At 40.2% G+C, this 20,227-nt stretch overlaps 1 protein-coding gene across 5 annotated transcripts in view; it reads right to left on the bottom strand.

Annotated features, from left to right (window-relative positions):
- Nucleotides 1-20,227, bottom strand: part of WHRN (whirlin) — a 141,693-nt gene that overhangs the window by 100,675 nt on the left and 20,791 nt on the right. For all 5 annotated transcript variants that reach the window (XM_069073841.1, XM_069073843.1, XM_069073844.1 and 2 more), the window contains exon 2: nt 3,929-4,147. In XM_069073841.1, coding sequence (XP_068929942.1) covers nt 3,929-4,147 — 219 coding nt within the window. The remainder of the gene's footprint in view (nt 1-3,928; nt 4,148-20,227) is intronic.

Raw genomic sequence — 20,227 nt, 5'->3', positions numbered from 1 at the left:
GTTGTGTTTCCTGATAAAATATAAATTACTTAAAAGTAGGGATTATATTTTTTTATATTTGTCTCCTCAGTGCCTGGCACATAGTAGGTATTTCACAAATGCTTGTTGATTAACTGCTTAATTGATTTTCCTTTTCCCCTTTCTTTGCAAAAAAGCTTTCAATTTAGAATCAGAGAACCTAAGTCTGAGTCCCAATTCTGCTACTGAATGGCTATATGATCTGAAAAAGTCAATTTCCTAAAGGGGTAGCTAGGTGGTACAGCGAATAGAGCACCAGCCCTGGAGTCAGGAGGACCTGAGTTCAAATCCACTCTCAGACACTTAACACAAAAACTAGCCATGTGACCTTGGGCAAGTCACTTAACCTTAATTGCCCTGCAAAAAACAAAAGAAAATAAAAACAACAACTAAAAAAATTTCCTTCTTTAGGCCACAGTTTCTTCATATGTAAAAGAGGGTATTTCTCTAAGATTGTTTCCAGCTCTTAAACCTACAATAATACTATGATTCCATCTTGCTCTTCCCTCAGATCTGAAGGAGTCTAGGAGGCAGGCAGTTCATTTAAGGCATGTCTGTATCCCTGAAGCATGGTAGTACTCCTTGCCATTGGCTAATAAGAAGATAGGAACTGGACCTTCGAATTCATCGGTTTAGGGAATTCCCAAGGTTGAAGAAAACTCCCTCTGCCAATACTGGTCAGAACCATCTTTTAAGTTAGAGTCTCAGAGACTTGCCTAGAGCTCTGAAAGGTTAAGTGATTGGCCCACAGTCACACAGCTAATATGTGTCAGAGGCTAATTAATATATTCAAAATGGTATGAGCTCTTTTATGCATCTGTTTGCAAGAAGAATAACTCACATTTATATAGTACTTTGGGGTTGACAAAACACCTTTCCCACAATGATAGTGTAAAGTGTAAGACAGTGTGAGTATAACAGTTCTCATTTTACAAACAGGAAAACTTGGTTTGCCCCCGGTGACAAAGTTAATAAGTATCAGAGCCAGGGTCGAAGTCAAGTCCTCTTTCCATCACACACTCACAGGTATCGCACATTTAAGGTACTTTAACTCAGGGCACTTAGATCAAAGATCTTGCATGAGTATGGCACCAGACAAGCATTTTCTTATATTTGTGCTGACACCTCCACAATTGCACTATAGGGGGTGCAGAAGGAGCTTGACCTTCTATCCTCTAATATTCACTTTGTCCCATTCCTCCCTTACCCCCACCATCTCCCATTTTTCTTTAACTCCCATTTCCTCTGTGGAACTTGGCATAAGAAACACTGTTTTAACAGTGTCCTCAGGACAGAGAGGCCTGGCCACTGCTAGGTTCCAGGCAGTCCCTCCTCCACACCTTTCCCCATACTGTTCCCTGTGCCTAGAATCCCTCCTCCTTCCACTAGTTCATATTGCCTTTATTTCCTTCATAGTATTTTAATTTTTTTCCAATTACTTGTAAAGAGAGTTTTCAACATTTATTTTTGCAAAGTTTTGAGTTCCAAATTTTTCTTCCTCCCTCCCTCTCCTCCCCAAGATAGCAAACAATGTGATATAGTTTATACATGTATAATCACATTAAACATATTTCCACTTTACTTATGTTATCAAAGAAGGACCAGAACAAAAAAGAAAAACTACAAAAAAACAAAAAAATGAAAACAGTATGCTTTGATCTGCATTCAGACTCCATAGTTCTTTCTCTGGATGTGGACAGCATTTTCCAACATGAGTCTTTTGGAATTGTCTTGGATCGTTGTATTGCTGAGAAGAGCTATGTCTATTATAGTTGCTCACCACACAATGTTGCTGTTGCTGTGTACAATGTTCTCCTGGTTTTTCTCACTTCATTCAGCATCAGCCTTTCCTATTTCAACATCCTTCCTATCCCTTTTGAGGCACAACTCAAATGCTACCTTCTTGGTAAAATAGTTCTAGGATTCCTTCTCAATACCCCACCACATGGCAAGAAGATATTATTTCCTCCCCTTATCTGACTAACTAGTACCTTGTGTTCCTCTTATATGTGTATCGTATTCTAATTTGTGTCATATTTTATGAAAACATTGGCCTCAGATGCAGGAAGAGTTGACTTAAAGTTCTACCTCTGATACTTACTGGGCAGTGCCCCAGGTAACTCTCTAAAATGATATCTAAGTTTCAGAAATGATGCCAACCTGTACTGGCAGAGGGAGTTTTCTCATCTGGGATTTCCCTATACCAGTGAAATCATAGGTCCACTACTCATCATTTAACTGTGTGCATGTCTAATTAGATTTACGAGATTGTAAGCTCCATTAGGGTAAGGAATATGACATAATATCAATGCTTTCATAGCAATCTCATTTGAGTTTTATCAAATCAGAGCAAATGAATCTTTTAGTAACATCCAAGTCTGCTATGCTAGCTAGAGGACCAGTGGTAAATAGAACAGTAATGGAAAAGTTTGTCTTGAATATTTGTGGCCTCCCCCTTGCCCTCACCCCAAATACCCAATTCCCTTAGGTTCTCTTTCTAGAAAAGAAGTGTGACCAGGATGATAAGGCCTTTGGAGACTTTGCCACGTGGGAGTGGGGTGTAGGAATCAAAAGGGATATTTAGCTTTAAGAAGATAACAGTGGAGTGGTTGGGGGGGGGGAGAAGAAACATGAATTCTGTTGGATTCTCCAAGAATATTTCCTGGATAATGTTAAGTCAGGATAGTGAAAATATAGCCAGAGGGTAAGTTTCTGCTATATTCAGAAAAGACTACATTCACCTAGAACATGAGAGGTCATATACCCACTCTACGGTACACTGGTCCAACAACATCTAGAATAACGTGTCCAATTCTGAGCACCACATTTTAGGAAGGACATTAATAAGCTGGGGCATGTCCAGAAGAATGTGATGAGAAGGGTGGGGAGACTGGAGACCTTGCCACGTGGGGACCAGTTGAATGATTTGACATGTTTAACTTAGAGAAAAGAAGATTTTCTTTTATAATAATCAGGGTAGATATAATAACTGTCAAGTGTGTAATGAGCTGCTATGAGGAAGAAGGATTAGGTTTTCCTGCTTGGCACCAGAAGGCAAAGCTAAGAACAAGGAGGGTGGGGGAATATTGCAGAGAGACAGATTTCAGCTCCATCTAAGCAGTATCTTCCCCAAAGGGAACACACTAGAGATGTCCAAAAAGTGGGGGTGAGCTGTCTCAGGAGGTTGCTGTTTCCCTTCACTTGGAGCCTTTCCATAGAGGCTGGATGATCATTTGTCAGGGATGTCTCCTGCTCAGGTAGAGGGGGCCTTGGACTGGACGACTTCTGCAGTACCCTCTAACTCCAGTAACTTGTGTTTCTCTAGGCCAGAGGGGGCAGATGTAGCTATAATGGGGTATGGAAAACAAGTTCAGGTTCAGGCTTACTGCTTCAACTTCCAGGACATCTAGGGCTTGGGATATATAGTTATGTCTTAACCGGAACTACCCCCTCCTTTTCAGTTTCTTCAAACTCTAACTACCCAGGACTTCAATGGGGAGGGAATACTGTACCAGAAGACCACTTCACTCCTATTATTATAAAGAAAAGGAAACCATGGGCAGCCCAAGTTTCATCTACAATTATCCCTTCCACATTGAGGGGGTTAGGGGTACAGTGTTCCAGTGATCTGGAAAATCTGTGTAAAATTTTTTGGCCCTCCCTCTGTACCAGGGAAGAAGTCTGATCGTGTTATCAAAAGATAAAATATGTTGATATTATACAACACTGTACATATATTTTTGCATTTCTGTGTTTCTAAACTTCTTCTGTTGTCTGCTAACCTTCATCTGTTGTCTACGGCTTCTGCAAAACTCCCCCAAAGTTCCCATTAAATTTCTTATGCCAACCCACGATATATCAAAACCGAGATAGGGAAAAGTCAAGATGTGGAAGGGATAACTGTGCTTACCTTTTTCTCATCTCCCTCTGAAAGAAACTGCAGGATGCTCCTTCTCTCTCCTTCCTGTCTCCGGAGGGAGCTGCTCTGGTGCTGGGGAAGCCCCCCAGGGGGAGAGATGCTTCGACCATGAGGATCCACCCAGGTGTAGATGTGGTTGGTGACATAGCCCCCTGGGATGCGCCCGACAGAATGCACAGACAAGATAAGCTTCTTGGACCCTTTCAGTGCCTAGAGACAGACAGATAACTCCTGTTACTCTGTAAAGGAAAGCACTCTGCTGCATCTCAGTTCTGTCATTTGCTACCACTGGCCTCGGACAAATCACTTTCCCCCTTAGGCCTAGTTGACTCCTTTGTAAAATAAAGGGATAGTTTTTCTAGATGGCCTCTAAGCTACCTTCCGATTCTAAATCTTAGAATCCTGTGATCTGTCTCAGAGTCACACAGCTCAGATATGGAAGCCAGAAGGGGATATGTTTAAGAGATGAAATGGCCCAGGGGTTAGAATACACTGGATTCAGAATGGGGAATACCTGGAACCAAAACCTGCCTCAGGAAGCAAATTACTTAACCTCTCTGTGCCTCAGTTTCCTTATCTGTAAACTGAGGGAGTTGGACTCAGTAGCCTCTAAGGTCCATTTCAGCTATGCACACTATGCCCCAGGTCAGAGGCCTGTGGTATAACCATATTTGGCATCCATTTGGCATGATTAAGAGGGCTCAGTGTTCACTTAAGAAGATGGGAACAGTCTTCCCTGTACCCCACATTACATAAGGAGAGTAGACAAAAAGGACAAGGAAAAGGGTAGTACAAGGTACAAAAGAAGGTCTCCTTGCCCTTTGGGCAATAATCTCAAGAAAAATGGCCCCATTTTCCCCTTCACACTATTTCCTTTCACACAGTGCTAATGATCCCGTTTATCATCAAACTTTCAAAGACTGCTCCTACCAGGGAGGTTATTGGGAGGAAGGAAGCAATTCAAAAACGCCTCGAGGTCCAGTTACTCCAGGTCCCACGTTTGTCTAATGAACTATTGCAGATGAGTTTGGCACACAGTATTTTTCTCCAGCCTACAAAACATGGAGGTGGTTCTTCTGTGCTGATTCCCATCTTTTTCCAATTTAAGCCAGGGCCTCTCCAGGCAAGAGCCACACATATCTAACTCTACCTTGAGAGGTAGGGAGGCCCAGTGCAAAGAACAGTGAAATCAACAGACAGGGTTCGAGTCCCTACTCAGACGTATATTAGGAAACTACTTCCAGCTCTGTAACTCTCATAATCCTCATTTATGAAATGGGAAAATTGGCAGCAGACCTCCCCATCTCACAGGATTGTTAGGCAAGTCCCTGAGAAACATTAAAGCACTGCAGAATCATGAACTATTATTAGTGAGTGGTAATATTAAGGTCATCAAATGAATGGTCAGTAGTCAATAGTCAAATAGACTTCTGACTTCCAGTCTTTCCCCACTCCAACTGGTCCTTTAGGGAGCTGCCAATATAATCTTCCTAAAGCATAAATCTGACCATGGTACTTACTTCACTGCTCAAAAACCTTCTTCAGTATCTACCTATTGCCTGTTGCATAATATATTGTATACATTACATACTGTATGGTATGTATTGTATAATATGCCAATTGTATCCCTACTGTGCAAGATACAAGCCCCCTCATCTTGGTTCCTTCAAGGTTTACCACAGATAACTCTCCCTGATATACTCTATGTTCTAGCCAAAGAAGCTTATTCCTTGAACTCCACACTCTCACCTCCCACCTCCATGTCATTGCACAGCCAGTCCCCACCATGCCTGGAATATTCCTCCACAACTCCTAGAAAGCCTAGACTCAGCTCATGTGGCTTCTAAAGAACTCCCGTCCTGATCTTCCTTGTTATTAGTACTCTTGCCCACCTCAAACATCATGTCTGCAAGCTGTACCTAATATAGTTTTTTGTTTTATATGCAATCTTTTTTTTTCTGTTCTGCTTTGTACATGGAAATGCTCAATGGGAGGTGCTAAGTATAGAATTTTAAAAATGTATTTCTTGCAAAAATCAAGTATAACTCAAAAGAAGAGATATGAGAGAACACTCCTCACAGAGGTGGGGGGTCCACAGGGGCTGTACACTGTGCACGTTTTCAGACTTTTTCCAATGTATCAATCAGTTGTATTGACTTTTTTTCCTTTCTTTTTTTGTCTTTCTTTTTTTTGTTTTTTGTTTTTGGAGGGCAGTTGGGGTTAAGTGACTTGCCCAAGGTCTCATGGCTAGTAAGTGTTAAGTGTCTGAGGCCAGATTTGAACTCAGGTCCTCCTGACTCCAGGGCCGATGCTCTATTCACCGCACCACCTAGCAGCCCCTTTTATTTTGGCTTTCAAAAGTGTCATTTGTTATACAGGATAGCTCTCTGAGAAAGGGAGGGATCCTGTGGAAAACTATGATGATATAAAAAACAAAAGACATCAATGAAAACTTATTTTAAAAAATCAAATTAATTTTAAAAGAGACATTACACAGTAAAAAAGTTTTATCATGTGTATGCCAATCTGTTTATGTATTGTATCCTCTTCCCTTTGCTCCCACCACCAACAGCAACAACAGAATGTAAGCTCCTTTAGAGGAAAGAGCAGTTTTGTTTGATTTTCACATACCCAGTGCCTTGCACATAGTAGGCATTTCATACATACACACACACACACACACACACACACACACACTGGAATGGAATGGATGAAAGTACAAACTCGCTCAGCTTGCTTAGTTTTCAGTTACTTGGTTGAACCAGGCCTAACCCAGATCTATCACCAAAAGACTCCTTCTAAAAGACTTCCCAAAACATCCTGAAGATTACACAACACAAAATGCACCATTTTCTTCTTTTGCTTTTTGCAGGGGGGAATGCAAGGAAATTGGGGATAAGTGACTTGCCCAAGGTCATACAGCTAGTAAGTGTTAAATGTCTAAGGCTGGATTTTAACTCAGGTCCTCCTGACTCCAGGGCCAGTGCTCCACCCATCACTGTACCACCTAGCCGCCCCATAAACAAATGCACCATTTTCAAAGACAAAGGAGAGCCACAGGGAGCCTACAAGAGTGCTTTGGTTGTTTCAACAAGAGCGACCATTCAGGCCTCAATCATCAGCAGGGGAGGAAGAGTAGGAAAGGAAGTTGCCTGTTCTCTTAATTTCATAGTTAAATATCAGTGCCTGATGGAGCGATAACCACATGAGACCAGCTCTCTGAGACAGCAATAAAAGAGTTGGGAAAGATGAGCAATGAGAAAGTTACAGTCTTCTTTTATGGGTCCCCTGATGCTCCATTGACAGAGTAGTGGGGAAAATAGAATCCCAGTTAAATTAAGATGTGTGATGAGTGAGGGCTATGCTTATGCCCTGAGGAAGGAAGAAAAACAACTGAATGGTGCAGGAGGGTGATAAGCTTGGGTGCCAACTCTGTTTTGGTGACCATGACCCTAAAAGAGATCAGTGTAGTGGAATAAATGAACAGGAGTGCTTAGAGTCTGGTCAGACACCAGAGATGCCAAGTCCATCCCCTGCATCCTGGGCCACTGCCAGGCCTTCTGACTTTGGTTTTGCCTCTGAACACTAAAAGACCTGGTTCTATAACTCACCAGCAACTCACCTACCTTCTCAGGGCTTCAGTTTCCTCATTATAAAATAGATCTAATATATATTTGCCTTGCCTACCTCAAGGACTGTCATAAGGATCCAATTAAATTATGCATACAAACAAAAGCACTTTGCAATGAAGAGAAGTATGCAATACTTTTTTTGCAAGGAAAAGAGAACTCACTAAATTCAAAGTCACAGGATCTCTATTCAAATTCCATCTTGGCCAGTTTTCTGCCCCTGTGACCCATAAGTGAGTTTCTTTTTTTACTCTTAGCTTCATTCTCCTCATTGAGGAGGAAAAGAGGAAAGGATGAAAGCAGGGAGGGAGGGAGAAAAAGAGAAAAGGAAGAAGCCTAGTTGACCTGCCCTGGTTGTGGCTCTTTTCCTAGGGATTTTTTATTTCTAGATCCCTGATTTCACGACCCCCTGCTGCCCTCTTCCTGATTCAGGATACTTCTTAATTCCTTCTGTGTCCTTTTACGGTGCCATCTGGAACCCTATTCCTTATAAAGAGAAAGAAAAGGATTGATAATGATCCCATTCTTGCCACTTGATTACAAGATTAACAGAAAAACTGGACAGCAGAACTCAGGATTCATTTCATTTCTTCATTTAATTCACTTGGTTAAACCTCCTATTTTCCAATACATAATCACTAATAGTTGCCAATATGCACACAAGTGGAAAGGGCTGAAAATGTTCACACTGATATAATTAACAAGACTAAAAAGCTTGGCACTGGAGAAGAATATAGAAAGTATTCTCCACTTTCTTTGCAGAGGTGGGGGGGGGCTACAGCTGTGAGATACAAACACACATATATAAAATTATATATAACTATATATAATAATGTGTATAGTTATATATATATATATATATATATATAGTTACTCTTTGTTGAAGAGTTGTTTAATTTTACTGAAATTTTTTTCTTCTTTTTTATTCTTTGTCACAACAGATGAGTTTCTACCTAAGGGGGGGCAAGCCAAGATGGCAGAGTAGAAGCAGGAAAACTCCCTGCACTCCCCCCATAACCACCTCAAATACCTATAAAATATTACTCTAAACAAACTTTAGAGCTATAGAACCCACAAAGTGACAAAGAGAAACAAATCTCCCACTGAAGGCAGCCCGGCAGGTGGACAGGAAGGGTCCATTGCAGCATGCTAGGAGCTGAACCCACCCCCACACAAGCCCACGGTTTTAGCCCCAGGGTGGCCCAACCAGCAGCAGCCAGACCAGACTTCAGGAGAGTGAATCACCAACAGCTGTGGCAGTTTCCAGAATTATCAACCCATAAATGCCAAAGAGCAAGTAAAAGGTCAGTGTAGAACTCTGTTGTAACTAGGGGCAACAGAAGAACGTGGTCCAGCCCCTGCCCCCAGGGCAATAAGTGGCAGAGGAGTGGCAGCCATGCAGCCACCTCCACATGGCTGCTTCAGAGCTCCTGGCCTACAGATCATAGGGGAACCAAGTGACCATTCAGAGGGTAATCACTCATGCTTTGACCTGCTTGGATCTGGATTGCTGTCTTGGGTGAAGGTCCTGGGGTGTGTGGCCAGTGGGCCAGAGCTTGTGGGGGCTGCAGAGAGGGCACCCAACTAATAGCTCCAGCAGCTGCAAAAACCCCATAGATTTGGGACAAAGCTCTCCTCTCTGGAAGCAGAGTTCTACTGTGGCAAAGAGATCAAAAGTAAAGTAATCGACTGGCAAAATAAGCAAGCAGAGGAAGCAAAGCAAGCACAGCAGTCAAACATTAGATTCTTTTTGAGGGGACAAAAAAGATCAAAACATGGAATGGGAGGAAGACAACAAAGACAGAACTCCTGCATCAAAAGTTTCCAAAAAAAATATGAATTGGTTAACAGGCCATGGAGGAGCTCAAGAAGGATTTTGAAAATCAAGTAAGAGAAGTGGAGGAAAAATTGGGAAGAGAAATGAAAATGATGCAAGAAAATCATGAAAAGAGAGTCAACAACCTGACTGAAGAAAATAACACCTTAAAAAACAGACTAACTCAAATGGCAAAAGAGGCTCAAAAAGCCAATGAGGAAAAGAATGCCTAAAAAGCCCAATTGGCCAGATGGAAAAGGAATTTCAAAAGCTCACTGAAAAGAATAATTCCTTCAGAATTAGACTGGAGCAAATGGAAGCTAATGACTTTATGAGAAATCAAGATACTATAAAACAGATTCAAACAAATGAAAAAACAGAAGGCAATGTGAAATATCTCACTGGGAAAACCACTGACCTGGAAAACAGATCCAGGAGATATAATTTAAAAAATATTGAACTACCTGAAAGCCATGATCAAAAAAAGAACCTAGAAATCATCCTTCAAGAAATTCTCAATTAAAATTGCCCTGATATTTTAGAACCAGAGGGCAAAAGAGAAATGGAAAGAATTCACTGAACACCTCTTGAAAAAGATCCCAAAGGGAGGCTAGGTGGCTCAGTGAGTAAAGTGCCAGCCCTGGAGTCAGGAGGACCTGAGTTCAGTTCCGGCCTCAGACACTTAACACCCACACAAAAAAACTAGCCATGTAACCTTGGGCAAGTTACTTAACCCCAATTGCCCTCCAAAAGGCAAAAAGAAAAGAAAAGAAAAAGATCCCCAAAAGAAAACTCCTAGGAATATCATAGCCAAATTCTAGAGGAAGAGGGGAGTGTATAGTGGGAAATGAAGATTTTAAATATATTAATAAAAATTTGCTTTAAAACCTCACACTGAGGTAATTGATTTATCTGTTTGATAACATGGCCATTTAAGAAAGGACTCCAATCTCAACAACAACAAACTAGATACACTATGCAACGTCTCCCAAACGTCCCAGAATTTAGAGTTGGAAGGGAACAGAAAGTGAATCTAGACCCATTCTCTTATTTTATCGTATGCATTTTTTGGACACATCAGATGCCTCCCAACAAACACCTAAACTTCCAACAAAGTGACTTCTCTAAGAAATTTAATTTATTGATTGTTAATGAGAAGGAAAGAGTCCTCTAACTTCAATAAATATCAGCCATTGCACTTCCCCAAAATCCTGTTGCCTTCTCATTATTTAGGTTGACGTATTCTTTGTGCGCATTGCTTTCTTGGTTGTGTTTGTTTGCTTCGCTGTGCATCACTTCATACAAGCATTCCCATGTTTCTCTGAATTGTTCCTATTTTTCATTCTTTGTGGTACAGTGATATTCCATTATGTTCACATACCATAATTTGTTCAGCCATTCTCCAGTCATTGGGTACGTATTCTGTTTCCAATTTTTTGTTATCATAAATCATGCTGCTAGCAAAACAATATACACAATGACTAAAATAAGGTAAAATAAACCAACTCTAAATTAACAAAACTTTTGTTGTTGTGTCATTTCAGTCGTGTCTAACTCTTTGTGGCCCCATTTGGGGTTTTCTTGACAAAGATACTGGAGTGGTTCACAACATCCTTCTCCAGCTCACTTTACAAATGAGGAACTGAGGAAGAGAGGATTAAGTGACTTGTCCAGGGTCGCACAGAGTATAAATGTCTGGGGCTGCATTTGAACTCATGAAGATGAGTATTCCTGATTTTAAGCACAGTGCTTCATCCACCGTGCCATTTAGCTGCCCTAACAAGGCTTAAAAATATATAATTGTGAGTGAACAATGTTGGTCCCAGAGAAGAGGTGAGAAAAGGTATCTCCTTTCTGTGGAAGGGAGGGGAGCTATGGGTCCAGGATGTTGCATAGATTGTCAGATTTGCCACGGTGAAGGTTGGTTTTGCTTAACTGTTATTTATCACTAAGTTGGGGTGAGGGGAGGTAAAGGGTGAGGAAAACACGGATATGTTCAGAAATGTCTGTTATGCAAAAATAAAAGGCATCAATAAAGCATGAAAAATAAGACAATGCTATTATGAACATTTTCATACATTTATGTTGCTTTCAATATTTCTCTGAGAACTACTGTTCTATGTGTAAGAACTTCCAAATTAGAAAAATTCAGCTTCTTTGCTGATTAGTGCCAGCCTGCCTGTGATCTCAAGGGTAGGAAAAAAAATGAGACCTGTCTCTCCTCTCTATAAACAGCGTGAGCTGCTCTGATCCTGGGCTGCCTGGCAATATGGACCCTGGGCATCCCAAGAGAGCTGGTTGGTGCAATCATGTGCCAAGTCCTGGGACTCACTAAACCATGATGGGTTTCCGCCATGTCCTGAAGACCACCATGTTAGAGGCTCTCCAATAACATCTCTAATTATAACCTTTTCCAGACTTTCCCTAGTTCCATTTTGGAGGTGTTAGTTTTACTGAGAGACCTTTGAGGGGCTGCAAATGAAAGACTTTATTGCTTTCAGCATTTAATCAATCAACAAGCATTTATTGAGCACTTACAGAAAGGTTTTTTAACCTTTTGTGTCATGGACCCCTTTGGAAATTTAGCAAAGTCTATGGACCCCTTCTCAGAATGTTTTTAAATTAAAGGAACGGCTAAATTTAAGATGGAGGTTAGGTGAAAATAAAGATGTAGGGTTTTTCCCCCAGCATTTAAGTTTGTATACCCCAGGTTGAGAATCCCTGACCTACTTACTATGTGCAGGGTAATGGGGATATAGAAACAATGATGAAATAATCCCTCCCTTCAAGGAGCCTTGTACACATATAAGTATATACAAAAAACAGGGAAGAGGACTAGCCCTGTGTTTTCACTGGTATAGTGTAGGGGTGGGGAACCTATGGCCTCGGGGCCAAATGTGGCCCTCTAGGTCCTCAAGTGTGACCCTTTGACTGAATTCAGACTTCATAGAACAAATCCCCTTAATAAAAGGATTTGTTCTGTAAAATTGGACTCAGTCAAAAGGATATACCCAAGGACCTAGAAGGCCATATGACCTCGAGGCTGCAGGTTCCCCACCCCTGGTATAGTGAAATCTCTAGATAAGGCAACTCCCTCTACCAAGGTAAGTCAGCACCTTCTCTGCAGCTTAAAGTCTTAGAGTGACCAGACCATGGAGAGTGACTTGCCCAGGGTCACACAAGCAGTATGTTTGGAGACAGTACTTGAATCCAGGTTTCCTTAGCTCCAAGGCTGGCTCTTCACACACTACACCACACTGCTTATCATCTACAAAAAACATAGCAAGCAGATTGAGGTAATGGGGGGGGGGGGGGGGGGGGGGAGGATAGGATAAAGGTATTAGAGTCTGGAGTGATTGGGAAAGGCCTTATGTAGGAGGTGGTGTTTGAGCCGGAATTTGAAGGAAACTCAGGATTCTAAGAGGTAGGTTCAGTGAAAAAGGAGCTCATTCTGGTATGGGAGACAGATATATTGCCTGTGAAAAGTCATAGAGATAGAAGATGGAAATCTGGCATGAAAAACTGAAAGAAGGCCAGTTTGGTTAGACCACAGAGTGCATCAAGGGGAACAAAGGGCAGGATATAGGTTGGAACCAGGTTGTGATGGTCTTTAAATGTCAAAAAGAAGCATCTCTATTTGATACTAGGGGCAAGCTTATTGGGCAAGGGAGAGTCATGGTCACACCTGGGCTTTAGGAATATCATTTTCATGGAGGATGCGTTGGAGTAGGGGAGAAACTGCAAGTGGAAAGACCAATTAGGAGGCAATTGAAATAGTCCAGGCCACTGGTGATGAGAGCCTGAACTAAAATAGAGTGGCCCCATGAGTGGAGAGAAGGGGAGAGATAAGAAAAAAATTGTGGAGGTAGAATCAATAAGGCTTGGAAACTGATTGAATTGACTAGCTTCTCTATTTTTCTGAGGGAGAAGAAGGAAGGAAAGAAGGAAGGAAGGAAGGAAGGAAGGAAGGAAGGAAGGAAGGAAGGAAAGACAGGGAAAAGCAAAGAAGAAAGAGGGAGTAGGGGAGGAAAAAGGAAAGAAGGGAAAGAAAAATGGGAGGAAGGACAAGAGGAAGGAATGATGGGAGATAGGAAGGAAGAAAGAGAGGGAGTAGGGGGGAAAGGAAAAGGTAAGGAGGGCAGGGAGGGAAGGAGGAAGGAAGCATTTATTAAGTACCTACTATGTGTCAAGCACAAGTAGATATTTTAATATTATCTCATTTGATGCTCACAGTATTCCTGGGACAGAGGTGCTGTTATTATCCCCATATTACAGGTGGGGAAACAGATGGGAGAGAAGGGAGGAAAGGAAATAATACATATTCCTTCTTCATCATCTGTATTAGTAGAATTTCCTTGGTCATTTCTAGAAAGATGAAAATCACAGCCTTCAAGCAGCCACATGAGTGCTGGAAGTCAGCACCCTCCTGATGGGTAACATTCTTGCCCTCTATGTCCCACCCAAATGCACAATCTCCCAAGTCACAGCTCTGGAGATTGGTGTCAGCTATTCCTTCCCTTCCCCCACAACACTTTACCCTTTCCTTGAAGAAAGAGAATTGAAGAAAAATAAGCAATTTGCTTTGTATGTTATTTACCTAGTAGGCAATTTCTTATTTCCCATGTATACAATTGCCTGGGTAGCCTTGCATCTGTTTCTATCTTTCCACTCGCAGTCCTCCTTGCTTGGTTATTTCTGGAAGCTAATAAGGAGGCATCCCTGGATTACAAAGGAGATTCAGCCGGCTATCTCCAATTACCCCTGGACACTGGAGAGGCAGGATGAGCAGTGGAAAGAACACTGACTGATAATTAGAAAGCCTGGGTTCTTGTTGTGTCTCTGTCATTAGCCAACTGTGTGGCCTGGAGCAAACAAATTAATTATAGCCTCCGTGAACCTCAGTTTCTTCAAATTTAAAATAAGGGATCTGAAGTAAATGGTCCCAAATGTCCTTCAAAATTCTTACAATCCAGTTCTAATATCCTTCTCTTCCCATTCTAACATCCTTTTTTCCTCAGTACAGTCAATAGAAAGAATTTCGAGGCATTGAGAAGCAGTATGGAACAATGAACAGAGTGTTGAACTTGGGCTGAAATGCCACCTCAGACCCTTATCAGACATGTGACCACGAACAGGTCACTGAGCCTCAATTTCCTCATTTGGAACAAAATTAGGATAATACTACCAGTACTTCTGGCAGCTGGTAGATAGAGTGGTGGTACAGCGGAGGGTTCTGGGCCTAAAGTCAGGAAAACTCATCTTCTTAAGTCATCTATCTGGATAACCCTGAGCAAGTCACTTAACTCTGTTTGCCTCAGTTTCCTCATCTGTCACATGAGTTGGAGAAGGAAATGGCAAAGCACTCCAGTGTCTTTGCCAAGAAAACACTGAATGGGGTCACGGAGAGTTGAACACAACTGAACACACACACACACACACAAGCACACACACACACTTACCCCTATATTACAAGTAAGTAATTATAATACCTGACATTCAGGGGTTGTTGTAAGGCTCGAATGGGAGAATATATAAAGCACTTTTTTACACTTTAAATTGCTATTGGAATATCTGCTATTATTATTATCGTTAGCAGTATTAGCAGATTTCTTCCAGCTCTCCCATGCTATGTTCTGCATTCTAACATGTCATCTCCTAAGATTCCTTTCAGTTAGATCGTCTGCAAATGAAAAATCCCATTGCTTTTAGCACTTACTCAATCAGTAAGCATTTATTAAGCACTTATAGAGAGATCGTTAACCCTTAGTGTCATAGAGTAGGAAAGAACTTTTCAATATTCTTTGTCCCTAGACTCTGAGTGCCACAGCTCCTACTAATTCTACTACTTCCTGATTCTATAACTTAAGTCATAATGGATTGGGGTTTGGGTTTTTTTTTGTTTGTTTTAAGCTAAACCTGTGATTTCATCAGGATAGGAAGTTGCTCATCTCTACCATTTCAGATTCGTTTATAATCTTTCTTTTCAGAATTTATTTATTTATTTTTAGTTTTCAACATTCATTTTCACAAGGTTTGGAGTTCCAAACTTCTCCCCTATCCCTCACCCCAAGATGGCAAGCATACTGATTACTCCTTCCCCCAGTCTGCCCTCTCATAGATCCCCCCATCCTTTCCCTTATCCTCTTACCCCTTACTTTCTTGTAGGGCAAGATGGATTTCTATATACCCCATTGTCTGTATATCTTATTTCCCAGTTGCATTATAAACTTATAATATTAGAGTCTTGAAGCACTGAGAGGTTAAGTGATTTGCCCAGGGTCACAGAAACAATATGTGGCAGCAGTGAGACTTGAACTCAGGTCTTACTGACTCTAGCCCACATCAGACTGCCTCTCCTTTGAGATAATCAGAGAAAACTGACCCTCACTTGGCACACTGCTATATATTCCCCTGGACCTGATCTCAATTTGTGAAATCTAGGAAGTTTCCCATCTCAAAGAATGAAGACTGTCAGAAGGATAAGAACTGAACATTACCAACAGTGAGAAAATGAAATTTGCTGTTCTTCTGTACTGTTCTCATAACTCAGTGGGAGTGCACATCTAAAGGTAGTTCTTACTCAAGTTTATCTTTACTATTAAATGGCCTTGATTGTGAAGGGATCATTCATTCAATCTCTCACAAGATGCCTACTAGGGGAGCACACTACCATTACAAGAATATAAATATATATTTTTTCATATACACATATATATGTATGTAGGATAGATTATAAATAGACTGTTGATGTTGTTCAGTTGGGTCTGACTCTTCATGACCCCATCTGGGGTTTTCTGGCAAAGATACTGGAGTGATTTGCCATTTTCTTCTCCACCTCATTTTACAGATGAGAAAACTGAGGCAAACAGGAGTAAGTGATTTGCACAGGATCACACAGCCAGTAAGTGTCTCTTCATCTGGAATACATATGAAAAAGGTATTTTCTCTTCCCACACTTTCTTATTTAATGTGTTGTTATTCAGTCATTGCAGTCCTGTCCAATTCTTTATTTTACAGGTGAGGAAGTTGAGGCAAACAAGGTTAAATGACTTGTCCAGGGTCACACAGCAGTAGCTGAGGCCGGATTTGAAGTCAAATGTTCCTGACTCCAGGCTTGGCATTCTATCCCTTGTACCACCACCTAGTTGCCCACAACATATAGGTTAGCAGGTATGCTTATGAATATATGCATATGTAATAATAATAATAATGATGATAATTCACATTTGTGTGGCACTTTAAGATTTACGAAATGTTTCCCTTACAAGACTGTGAGGGAACTAGTCTAGTGTTACAGTCAGAGAAACTAAGCTTCCGAGAGTTTAAGTGACTTATCAATGGTCACACAGCAAGTGCCAGATAGACTTGAGTAGGAAAATCCTACTCTTTCAACTACAACACATACATATTTTCATATGCACATACAAATTTCAATGCCAAAAAGTGGGAATTTTTTAAAAAGCAAAGATACTGATCTTGATTATCATCATTTCAAAAATAATTACCCAAAGTAAAGTAATCACCATAATAAGCAAGCCAAAAGAGCCTCCAAACAGTGTTAACCAGCAAAGATTTGCCAAGTAGAGATAAACAGCAGTCAAGAACAACACAGGTTAAGAATATAAACTCATTATGAAGGTCTCATTTCTTAAATATATAGAGAACTAAGTCAAATTTCTAAAAATAGGAGCCATTCACCAACTGATAAATGATCAAAGGATATAACAGGCAGTTTTCAAGAAGGGGAAATCAAAGCTATCAATGTTCACATGAAAATGCTCTAATACACTAATAAATTAGAGAAATGCAAATTAAAGCAACTCTCAGGTCCCACCTCATACACATCAGATTGACTAAGATGTCAGGAAAGGAAAATGGCAAATGCTGGATGAGATGAAACAGTAATGCACTGTTGCTGGAGCTGTGAACTGGTCCAACCATTCTGATAAACAATTTGGAACCACACTCAAAGGGCTATAGAACTGTTCATAGCCTTAGGCCTAGCAATACAACCACTAGGTCTATATAGGAGAAGGACTCATACATAAAAAAATATTTATAGCATCTATTTAGTAGTGGTAAGGAATTTGAAACTGAGGAGATGTCCATGGGTGAACAAGTTATGGTATATGAATCAGATGGAATACTATATTGCTATAAGAAATGATGAGGCGGTTGGTTTAGGAAAAACCAGGGAAAACTTAAATGAACTGCTGTAAAATGAAGTGAGCAGCACAAGGAGAATAATATATGCAATAACAGCAATATTGTAATGATAATCAACTTTGAAAGACTTAGTAACTCTGATCAATACAATGATCCATAACTCCAAAGGACTCATGATGTAAAATGATGTAAAAACACCTCCAGGTAGAGAACTGATAGACTCAAAGTAAAGACTGCATTTTTTTAAAGTAAAGTATGCATTTTTTAATCTTTATTTTTCAAAACACGGCTAATGAGGAAATAGTTTTCATAATTTCATATATGTAATGGATATCATATTTCTTGCCCTCTCAATGGGTGAGTGAGAGGGAAGGGGAAAGAACAGAATTTGGAACTGAAAGTAAAAATAAAATGAGAAAAAAGAATAAAACATTATAAAAATTATGAAGGAGGATAATGGAAAATTATCTGTAATATTGTGATATAAAACAGTAAAAAACAGGAGGTAAAACAAATCTGCAGAAATATTGGAAAGAAACTCAAATGAGCCAAATCATCTCAAAAGCATTCAGAGACGAGGACAACAAATAGAAAACATAATGAATCTTTCAATGTTTCTGTAATGATCTATTTCGTTATCAATGACAGAGGTACCAGCACTTTTGAAGCCTAACATATCAATCCTTAATATGCCATAAGAAGAAATATAAATAGCATTAGTACAAACTCAGAAACAGCAGCTGCAGCAGACCAGTAGATGCAAAGTGATGCCGTAATTTTGAAAGCATTGTGAAATCACTTTAGATAACATCTCATAAAGGAAAATTTAGCAAGAAAATGAAAAAATCACAGGCAGTATTAACACCCAAAAAAGCAACAGGGAAGGGGTTAACTATTTCTATGTAACTGGTTTTCTTCATAATCTTAAATATTTTATATTACATGTTTAAAAACATTATTCTAAGAAGGGATCCATGTGATTCACCAGACTTCCAAAGAAGTTCATGAAACAAACAAAAAAAAAAGTTAGACAACCACTATAGTGGAGGAAACATCAATAATTACTGACCCATTTGCCTGCTTTCTCATTTTTTGCAAATTTTTTTTTTTTAAGCAATTGGGATTAAGTAACTTGCTCAAGGTTACACGGCCAGTTATTTCTGGGTGTGGTGCTGAGTGTCCGAGCCCGGGATTCTATCTCTAGGTCTTCTCAACACTGGAGCCGGTGCTCTTACTTGCTGTGCTACCTGGCCGCCCCCATTTTTTGCAAATCTTTGTGAGAATAATTTGCCTACATATTTATGGTCTCCTTTATGAAAATATGAAAAGGGAACCAGTCTTTTAAAAACATCTTTACAGTTACAGTTTCCACAGATCTTACTGGGTTTATTTTTTATTGATTACAAAAAAAAAAGCATTTGACTTGTTAGAACAAAATACAGCCTTTAAAACTGTACTCCAGAAGGAAGTCTCTCGTGTTTATGTTAAAATCTAAGAAGATGCTTTGATGAATGCAAGCACAGGAGTAACTCTGTTCAATGATCCTCTATTAATATTAAATAAAGCATTTAAAAAAAGATGTATTCTTGCTAAAGGTGTTCACTGTCATGAAGGATGGCTTGCACAAGGTATAAATGGAAGGAATCCCTATAGATGATGAAGTCCTCCAGATATTTTCTTCTATGCATGTGTAGCAGCAAGCATCCTAACATACCCAGGATGGCTGCTAGCACAGGTTCTTCGATCTGTTTTTCTAAAGGAAAGCAACTCAAAAAAGGTTAACAATCTTACTTTAATCAATCAAACATATTATCATTTGCCTAATTCAGGGGAAAAATTCAGCACACTGAACTTCAGAGAATACAAACAGAAATCATGACAGAAAATAACACAATTAAGCAGACAAGGCTTCCAGCTGTCTGACCTTTACATCCATACCTAGTTAGTCACCAGAGAGAGAAGCACCAACATCTGGGTTTTCAAAGCCAGGGGCTCAATGGCTGCCCAGAGTCTCATCTGGCCAAATCATCCAACTCTTCCCATAAGTGAGCCCCAAAGCAAAACCTCACCTCAGAGGTATATATAGCCTTCTCCAGGGTCAGAGAACATTAGAACCCTCATTACCCACTTGACTACAAAGTAACAAAAGTTGTACCTTCCTGAAAAACAAGCCTCTCACCACAGGCTCCAGGTGAGCACATGCAGCCTATTAGAGGGCAGAGTATATTTTCAAATCAGAAAAGGTCCTCAAGTTCAATTTAGGCTTATTAAGGGCCAGGGACGATCTTCAAATTTCTATTACCATTACAGTACTATACTATGTTGACTGCTTCAAACCCCAGTACATTATAGGGTAGCCTAAAAGAGAGCCATTATTATTTGAAATCAGCCTTTCAATTCACACAGGAAAACCTAAATGGATATAAAATGTCTCAGTTGAGTGACATTCCATTGAGCTTAGGACATCAATACATATATCCAGGAGAGGCACTGAATATAGATAAACAAGGAGTTGGGACCAAGATTGTATAGAAGGAAGAAGATTCAGATTGCCTTTGGGAAACTAGAATACTTTTAATAGTGCTGAATTTGTTTCCTTGGTACAAAGAGCAAATCTTTTCAACTCAAGTGTTTTCATGGCAATGCAACATCTTTTCAAATCTTGAAACGCTTAAAATC

The sequence above is a fragment of the Petaurus breviceps genome, unplaced genomic scaffold (genome assembly GCF_028583685.1).
Source record: "Petaurus breviceps papuanus isolate PSGF00001 unplaced genomic scaffold, PetGlider_PUasm1.0 90879, whole genome shotgun sequence".
Taxonomy (NCBI): Eukaryota; Metazoa; Chordata; class Mammalia; order Diprotodontia; family Petauridae; genus Petaurus; species Petaurus breviceps.
The sequence above is the reverse complement of the archived record's forward strand: the minus strand, read 5'-3'. Positions and strand labels throughout refer to the sequence as shown.